This window comes from Zalophus californianus, chromosome 13 (genome assembly GCF_009762305.2).
Source record: "Zalophus californianus isolate mZalCal1 chromosome 13, mZalCal1.pri.v2, whole genome shotgun sequence".
Taxonomy (NCBI): domain Eukaryota; kingdom Metazoa; phylum Chordata; class Mammalia; order Carnivora; family Otariidae; genus Zalophus; species Zalophus californianus.
The window spans coordinates 28,121,530-28,131,377 of NC_045607.1; the positions used below are offsets into that span (position 1 = coordinate 28,121,530).

General features: G+C 35.9%; 1 protein-coding gene across 1 annotated transcript; it reads right to left on the reverse strand.

The window, feature by feature from the left end:
- Nucleotides 1–5,317: 5,317 nt before the first annotated feature.
- LOC113934726 (E3 ubiquitin-protein ligase Topors-like) lies at nucleotides 5,318–9,168 on the reverse strand. The gene is made up of 2 exons (XM_027616242.1): nucleotides 9,112–9,168; nucleotides 5,318–7,671 (listed from the first exon to the last, which is right to left on the reverse strand). The coding sequence occupies exon 2, from the start codon at nucleotides 7,665–7,667 to the stop codon at nucleotides 5,475–5,477; it is 2,193 nt and encodes a 730-aa protein (XP_027472043.1). The 5' UTR covers nucleotides 7,668–7,671; nucleotides 9,112–9,168; the 3' UTR covers nucleotides 5,318–5,474.
- Nucleotides 9,169–9,848: the final 680 nt, after the last annotated feature.

Sequence of the window (9,848 nt, forward strand, 5' to 3'; positions counted from 1 at the left end):
TCACTAAATTCTACCTCTGAAGCTAATTTAAAAAAAACATAATTTTTCATTTGAGTTCATCCTTAAAATCGTTATTTTAAAGAAGTGTTTCTCAAAATAATATGCATATTAATCCCTGGGGATAATATTAAAATGCAGATTCAGATTCAGGTTGGAGGCTGAGATTCTGAATTTCTATCAAGTAGCAAGTGTCATTTTAATACATTACATAGAGAATTTCATATTAACACATGATGATTAAATAAGGGCATCCTTTAGAATCTCCTTGGGATTTACCTTGCTTGGACACAGTTGACTGACTTTTAGGTTCTAATACGGGACAGTGATTAGAATGGATCACACTGGACTTCATGGCAGGGATCCTTTTTGAGTCACTGTTTCCTCACGCCTCACAATGTCTCTTATAACCAATGATCCTACTTAACTCATCTAAAACTTTGTTCTGTATCTTTCATCATCCATTTATCCATTCAGTGCTCATTAAGCACCTACTATGCACCAGGCTGGTCCTTGTCTTAAAGAAGTTCTCTTTCTTGGGGAAGGGGAAGGGGAAGGTGGACTCAGACATGTAACATAAAAAGTCAAAATAAGCATTTTTGATGTTTCAATAGAAGTTTGTGTGGGGGCACAAGGAAAGTTACTGTTCACTTCTAACGGCTTGACATTTGGGGAAATAAGTAAGTAAGTCTTCAAAGAATAAATATCCCTTGAAATAATTCTAGAAAGTAAGTATTGTCTAATCAACAGTGGAGCAAAGAATATTCTAAGCTAAGAACTCAGCATGAAGACAGTGGCTTGGCCTAACTGAGGAACCAGCATTCTACTGGTATCACTGCATCATGGGATTTTGGATCACATTTGAAAAGGAAAAAGCAAAGAACACAATGCAGTAGACAGTAGAGATTGGGAAAGCATTAAATCGTTAAGCGGGGGAGAAATTGATGACTGCTTTGCATTAGCAATTAGGCTGTTACATCTGTTCCTCGCTTGTTGTAACATCCAGGCACTATATTTATGCTGAAGTATAGCAGTTTGTTCTTCTGAGGTCTCAACAAATAAGTGTATATGCAGAATCTTTATATTTAAAAATGTTTTGTGTAGTTGGTATATAAAAATAATATTTATAATATATTTGCCTGTACTGAAACCTAACATAAAAAAATATACCTGTCAACTCCCTAAGCAGCTTTATTGTTGCACATTACTGAAACTGTTGAAGCTACCTGTGTTCAGACACTTTATACAGTAATAAATGATGTATCAGTGAGATAAATCTGCACATGGCAGTATTTCTAAACAATGTCCTAAAATTTTACTTTGGGTCACTTAACAATGTGATAAAATTTGTTGTCAGTATTTTGGTATATAATACTAGTACCTCAACAGTCACTTTGAAATGACTGTTTAACTTAATTAAAATAAAAAAATCAAAGACTCACAGATTAGAAATTGAAGGAAATCTAGAAAATCCTCTAGCAGAGTGTTGCCAAGTCCAAATTATATTATAACCCAGTATACAGTTTAAAATCCACGTGGACCCCAATAATGTGACAAAGAAGGCAGGTGAATGTGAAAGATGAGTTTAGTCAAAACCACTGACATAAGAAAGTATGGAAAAGTTTCAGATATAATGTGGTGACATTGTTTTATGGAACATCAGATCAGTGATTCAAAAAGTGATTGAATCAATTTCATTAAACTAAGGTGAAAACCAAATTGCAGGGAACTTAACTTATCCGAGATCACACAGTTCAATAGTACCAGACCAATTATAGGAAATGTGTTTATTGAACACCTATTATATGGAAGACACTGGAACAAATGTTGTGAAGGGAATGCATTTGTTTAAGGCAGGGAGGTTACAGTCTATACTATTGGTAAGAGATGATGTATGCAGATATAAGGATATGTATATATGTCCTTGTGTATACTGCACATGTATGTTTGTGTGTTTTGTTTTTAAAGACAGAACAATATAGGAATGGATTGGGGCCAAAGGGTCCTTATATGTAAGAGTAAAGAATTTGGACTTTATCCCCTCTGCAGGGAACCAATGAAGAATTTTAGGCAAGGAAATTAAACAAATAAACCTATATATTAGAATAACTGAAGATGATGACCTGGAGAGACATGTGCCCAGAGGCAGAGCACAGATGAAAAAGTCTTTCCTAAGCAGTAGCTGTGAGGACTGATAAATATGCATTGGCTAAAATATGCATGATAGAAAGATATAAGCATTAATAACCCATTTTTTAAAATAGTCTCACCTGACAATGACTCTCAAGTATCTTCAGACACCTCATTTCTCCTTACCTGCTTTTCATTAGATAGATGCAATATACCTAAAAGAGTGTCAGCCCAAAGAACATTAGAGTCAAGGACAGAGATGAAAATTGGCCCTGGGCTTCAGAGATTCAACCGACCCACATGCCATAGAAGATACTGTGTGAATTGAAGCATGTGTATTGAAAATCATTCACCTGCCTTCTCCTACTGGCTGAGATGAACCCCATTAGCATCAGAAGGACAATTCAGGGTGAACTTGGGAAAGAGGAATTGGCTTTTATCCTTATAAGTAAGTAAAGGTGACCCCTTAATACCTTACCCTGCATGATTATATTAGTATTCTGGATTTTGAGTGAAAAAGTGCTCTCAGTACCAGAGAAGAGTAGGTGATTAAGGGTCATAGGGTGCATTTGAGTTAGATTTAAAAAGCTTGGTCAACCATGACAGGCTATATAAACACAAAGCATGGGCAGTTAGACCTACAGTTTGGCTCTCAGCTCTGGTGCTTGTTATGATAAAACTTCTTTGAAACTTGTTTTCTTCATTGAAAACACAGGCATAATTTAACTGACTTTATTTACTTGGAAAGTTAAAATAACAGTGTTTGTGAATATGTTCACCAGAGTGTGAGGGATAGTAGGTAATTGAAAAAGATGACAACAACAAAAAAGTAAGCAATGTCAAGTTGGGTTTAAGATCAGTGACTCTGGAGGTAAGGACATCTGGGTTTCAATCCAGACTTCAGCATTTACTAGCTTTGTGCCCTTCAGCTAAGCCTCAGTTTCCTTCATCCATAAAATGTGAATTCAAATAATACCTGATAGTGTGTGTGTGTGTGTGTCACAAATAGTAAGCTTTCAATATTAATTACTGTTACTGTGTTATCATTGAATGTTTTTTTCTTTTTCCCATCCATGAAAAGATGTTGCACATTTTATAAGCATGATGTTTTTGGTTCATTAACAACTGTCTGTGACTCTTTAATGAATCTTGGAGTCTTTGAGTCAAATGGGAATGTATAAAATATGCAGTCACATTTCCCACATTATTGGGATCCACCCAAGTATGAACACTTCCAAGAATGAGCGCTCCTTCCCTCCATTGGCCTCTTGATTTACCATATGTCCATTCTGATAGGAACCATATGACCACTTTAATAGAACAGGCTTTCTTTCATTAAGCACAAATCTGTATCTTTCTCCTTAAAGTCATATTCATTTTCCAAATCATCCAGAGAAATATATTTTCCTAGAGAATATCTATTCATGTATTTGATGTCCATTTTGGTTTTCCCTACCTGGAGAATTTTTACCATGAAAGGTCCAGCTCATTGTGGACAGTAGACTGCTCGCCTGAATTGATGAAAGTGTGGATTAAAAACAATTTTTTTTGTTACATTTTAACAATTTTACAATTGAATGTGCCAGGACACATTTATACCTGTTAAACAGATTTTCTAAGATTTCTGCAGAAACATGTCTTGATTATTTTTAAAAAGGAGTTATTAAGACATAATTTCATTTTTTTAAATTTGGAATTTGAGTCCTGTGCTACATTTAGGTGCTTTGTGACTACTATGAACCCAGAAAAGCCAGATTTCATTCCTATTTACAACTTGGGATTAGCATCCTTTCTCAGTGTCTCTCTCAGAATTTCCCAGTCACATTGGAAGGAGAATGCTGGGAATTTATAGTTTTCTCCCTTTTTTTTCAAGTTGCTCATTTTTTTTAATTGAAGTATAGTTGACAATGTTACATTAGGTTTTGTTGTTGTTAATCATTTTTCTTGAAAGCATTTGCCAACACATTAACCTGGGAAACTCTTACTCACTCTTCAAGACCATACTCATACATTCCTTCTCCAAAAAGCCTTCAGAAACCTCCCCAAGGCAATTGTTGCTCCCTGACTATTCTCTCCCAGATTGCCACTTGCCACTTCCCAGTGAATTGTTTGATTGCAAGTAACTGGAATTCTTTATTTAATAAGAGAGCAGAGAGGAAATGTATTGACTCACAAAACCTAAATAGGGTTAAAAAATGAAACCACATGAAGAGCTGGAGAACAACTCAAGTTCTAGAAGATCTAGGTCCTGACTCCAAGACTGTCTCCTCATGACTTACTTTGCTTTTCTTTGTTAGCTTTCTACTCTCTTACTTCAAACTGGTTTTCTTCACAAACTGAGAAATATAGCTCTTAACAGTATCCAAGCTTTAAAGCTTTTACTATCTGCCACTGGCAGGGCTGGGGGGTGGGGGGGACGGGGTGCGGAATAGCCCTCTTTATCAGAACCAGTTGAAAAATCTCAGGGAAGTATTATGACTTGACCACCACTGGACTCATCAGTTGTGTGACCAGAGAGGCAAAATACTATCCTCAAAATACTATGATTAGCTTGGTTTTGGTATAGTTACCATTACTGGACCAGTTTGTAGTGGGTAAGGAATCAGTTATCTAAAAATGTGGCAGCCTTTAATGAAGATATCTAGATGTCAGGGTATGTAAAGGCACAGTTTTCAGGGTAGGGAAATAGGAAGGTAGTGCCAAATATCCCAAAGATGTTTATTTTTTCTATTTATTTGTATTTGTTTTTACAATTAGATCATGAGACTCTTGAAGACAATGACTATATCTTAAGATAGTGACCATGCCTCCTTAGTTTGTGTTATGTCTGGAATATATACACACACACGTATATATGTTTACATATATATATACACATGCATATATATACACACATATATATTTACACATATATTTAATAAATATATTTTATAGAATTTATAGATTATATATTTAAAAAATAAAAATAAATACATCTTTTCTTAAAAAATAACACTTGTGCTTAGTAATACTTAATATCCATAACTTGTGTTAAGTAACATATACTCCTATCATTAGTATAGTCTTTGTGGTGTTTGCAACTTTTGGCAGATAATCTTTATACTTAAATCTAGGAACTAAAAAATCAGCCAAATATTTTAAGAATTCAGTTCATAAGGAAAAAAAGCAGACTGAAATAATATTTACATTTATGGCCAATTTAATAATATGCATTTGTCTCTACAGGAAGCCTTAAATTTAATTCATCAGGCTTTTAGTTCCAGTTACAAAGCAATGGGATGAATCCTTTCCAGGTTAATAATACTTTCAAAGACCCTGGTGGCTAGTTGAATAGACTGATTTGCCTTTCAAAACAATTTGCATCCTTGTGTTTCTGATACTTTGTCTCCTTTATGTTCATTCTTGGCCCAGTAACATTTCTGAAGGCCTGAATTCTTTTTCTTTTGGATTTGCCTCCTGCAGGAAGGTGCACACTCAGAAAGACTACTCCTTTGCCTTATATCATTCAGATCCCCGACTTCATCATTGACTTCCTTTGTGGTTTTTTTATCTAGACACTGGCATTTGTTTTTTCTGTGCCTAACTGCTCTGGTTTTGCCACCTCTCGGAACGGTAGTTTTTTGCCTCATCTCTTGTTTACTTGAGGATCTGTGTTTCTCAATCTGTAGGCATGTGAGACTGTTGCAGTGGCTTCCAGGTTGGGAAGTACTCTCGCTTTTAGAAGAACACTTGGGGCTCTTCCTAGAAGTTGAAGGAAGTTTCACATATTGGACTGTGGTCGAAGATGCCCTTCCACAGTTGGATTCATAACGACGCACATTCTTTTCTTTAGAGTGGTCACAGCATATATTTTGGATGAAGCATTCACTTGTGTGACTTCCTCTCAGAGGGGGATTATTTGAATCTCTGCTTAAAGATCTCTTTGTAAGCCCAACACACCAAGATTTGGATCTGTGAGTACTGGACCTTGACTGTCTTTGGATTCTTCTACTGAAATGTGAACCAGCTTCTGCAAATTGGGAGGACTCTTTGCCCTTCAATCTCTTTTTTCTGACAGAGCTCAGTTTCCTACTATTTCTCTTAGAAGAAAGAGCAGTTTCTGAAATGCAACTCCAAGACGGATCCCTCTTTCTGGTTTTGCAACTTAGCAGGGATCTTTCTCTGGGCAATCTTCTTTGAAAAATCTTCAGTGAAGAATCTGAGTATGTATTTTTTTCCACTTCTTTTTTCTGGAAATTGATCTGCTGGTCAGGGCTCAAAATCCTTTCTTCTCTTAGACTGTACTGAGATGGCTGCCCCTGATTAAAATTTGCTGGGGAAATGAAAGTATGTGCAGTTGTTTCACTCTTTCCCAGATCCTGGACATGACCAGGAAACAACTTTATCTCTTCCATTTTCCTCTCTTGAACTTTTTTTTTGCAAGTCAGTATGCTTGGGCCCCTTTCCGTTGGTGTAGTATAATTCAGGAATATATTAGTAGAAGTTGTGCCTTTTTGATCTCCTGATTCTGGTTTGTCTTTGATCCAATCATGGATTTTGCTTGCTGTTTTATGATTGAGTAGTGGGATTTCAGATTTCTTCAAGGAGGAGTTACCATTTGGAAATGGTTTTAAGCCAGACAGAGGCTTCTGCTCATTATTCCGTTGATCCTGGGTATTTCTAGACTGCCTTGTATCGTGTTGAGATGCCAGTAGAGCCTGATCCTTAGACAAAGGCAAAACAGAAGCTGATGTTATGGACTTCTTTTTTATCCATGGTGAAACAGAAGGACATTGATAGATGGCTTGTTGGTCATAGGTTTCCATGTTATAAGGTGAATGAACAAAACTGATAAACTCATGCAGAAAATGGTGGGTGTGTTGTTGGAGATAAGGTTCCAGTAGGTGAATGAAGGACTCACTGTCCAGATCACATTCTGTCATATGATGGAGAATGGTGGATAGGATATTCTTCACCGTATAGCCATAATCTCCATAAACAGCTGTTAGTTCCCGTTTCAGCCAGGGGACCAGCCGGTGTAGACAACCAGGGTTTCTCTTGAAATAATTAGCTGACAAGTGCTTTTCAAGTCTGTAGCCTTGGACGTGTGTCACCCAAATTCCAGAATAATACAGAGCTCTTCTGAATTTCATTACCACCTGATCTCTAAAGTGGCCTACGGACGTGGAGTTTGGCTGGAACTTCCCACTATCCCCAAACTCCCTCAGTAATTCCTGGACAGTCAACTCTTTCAGTGGTCTGATTTTCCTTGTAACGCTCTCAGGGTTCAGACTGAGATGGTTATTTTGAGAAGACTCTACATAGCTTTCCTCCTCTGAGGGAAGAAACCCTGATTCTTCTTTGGTGTCATTCTCTGGCCTAGTGGAACAACACTGAGAAGGAAAGCACTGCACACCAGAAGAAAGCATGGATTTCTTTCTTGATCTTGAATATAAAGAGTTGTTACTACTCTTGTTGAAACAGGGATTCCAATCAGGCTCATTCTGAGTACTCTCCAAGCAGTTAGGACACTCACAGTCAGATGAGAAATCAAATGGCATTGCCCTGAAAAGATTATATTTCAGTTACACATGAGAAAAATTGGTTCAAATCAAGTCCTCATATGGCATGAAAAATATCTATTAAAAACATTTCATGCATATTTCTGTAATATGATTTGTCTCTCCATGGAATAAATTCTAGAACAAGGTTAAGAAACAAACTATTCCCTCAAATTAATAATAATATACTCAATAAAACCCATTAGAGAAAGTCAATGAGGATTCAGGCACAGGCACACTGATTTTTTCTTTCTCAAATTAATTGTTGCAAATACTGAAAAGCAAATTGGAAATACCAAAATTCATTACATTCTTTAACTTAGCAATTCTAATTCTAGAGATTTAATCTAGATATACAAATCTACAAATATATGCATGTTGACTGTTTTGGGATTTTCTTTGTAATAACAAAAAACTGAAAACAACATAAATATCCATTAATAGAGAACTTGCTAGATGATGGTTTATCCATAGTATTTATTTGGTAGCTGTTGATTTAAAAAAGGCAAACCTATATGTACAATATGAGAAGATGGCTGAATATATTGTTAAATGAAAATGTTTATATAGAAGTATTTTAGACTTTTATAAAATTTTAGAGAGTAATCATTTCTGGCAGTATTGTGAACCTTGAAAAATTCACTAGGAATAACAAAATAATACTAGCTATTATTTGTAAATAAAGCTAATTATAAATATATCAAAGTTGAGTAAATTAGTAAAATTCTGAGAGGAAAAAAAATTAAATAGGAATCCAGAGAGGGAAGTGAGCTCTGACACCACTTAGGTACCCAAGTCTGGTGTCCATGAGCTTCAGTTCTGATGGTCAGCACTGATAGCTACAGATGACAGGAGACAAAGAATGGACTCTGTCCAAGGGCCAATGTCTAAAAGGAAGCCTCTCTGTATAAGTCTATATACCTGAATGTCTATACTCTCACTGAAAAGGTAAATTAGGGAAAAAGAAAAAAAAAAGCACCCACACAAGAGTCAGCAGGAAATCCTACCTGAGATTGTATAACCAGAAGCAATTAGTATGTCTACAGAGTAAATTCCATTGGTTTTCCTAAAAACCTCAAAAGGATCATTTATTTTGAAGTTGGTAGTGACCCCAGGCAATTGGCAGAAGCAAACATAACATTCTCCCTGTAGAAGCAGAACTTAAACCCAGGTCTCATGACAAATTTCCCCTAAATGAGTTCACAATCAAAAATCACTAACAAACAAGAAATTAGCCATTATAAGCATGAATCCATAGAAATAACAGGGAGCAAAGTTGGATCCTACAAGAATCAGAAAATAAAATGAGTACACAGGATGCACTTAACTGTCATCCTTTCTCGTGGGGCTTCAAGCTATGCTTTCCAAAGGTAATGCTTTCACTAAGTCTTCATTCATCTTGGAAAAACAAAAATAACAGAATTATGTTATTTAGCAAATTTACCTCCTAGAGATCTGGAGTTGTCCGCACTCATTTGAGCCTTAGCTGCTATTTTGTTTGCCTTAGAGACAGAATTTAGAACACTAGACAAGTTCTGCTGTGGACTGGGGAGAGACAACTCCAAGTTTTCCATAGAGTTTGGCATCTTATATTTCCCAGCATGTTCCAAGTTATGTTAAGATGCAAGCCCTGAATAAAATAGGATTCAAATCCATGACTTAGAGGTTGCCGAGAACTCTTTAATTTCTAATAGATTTTCTAATCAGAGCCAACATTGTAACAAGTGATCTGACTCAGAAGAGAGCAGGAGCAGTAAGGGGAACATAGGTTTTCCTAATGAATAAATTCTTCAAAAGAATAGTTACTAGTCTAATATTAATATTTGGGTTTACATTTTTTAGTCAGAAAGTTGTCCCTTTCCCTTTAAATTCAAGATATGAATAAACTATTAGCATGTATGCAAGGTGATTAACCAACATTTTGGTTGTTTGTGTACAAAATTTGGGGCCCAAAATTATTAAAATATTTTAGGGGACCTTTATTCATTATAGCTAAATACCAGTTAATACAGGCAACACAACTAGAAGGTCACTCAAAAGAAACTTATTTTTGCTTACTCACTATTATACTACCTTCAAGTTTAGTCTTGTATACTAAGATTATTCAACTTCTCTCAGATCTAGGATAAAAACAATTTAGCTCATTAGATATCTGAGGGGTTTAATGAGCTACTTTGTGTT

Excerpts from the sequence above, each read along its gene's own strand:
- LOC113934726 (XM_027616242.1), bottom strand. The coding sequence starts at position 7,667 with ATGCCATTTGATTTCTCATCTGACTGTGAGTGTCCTAACTGCTTGGAG.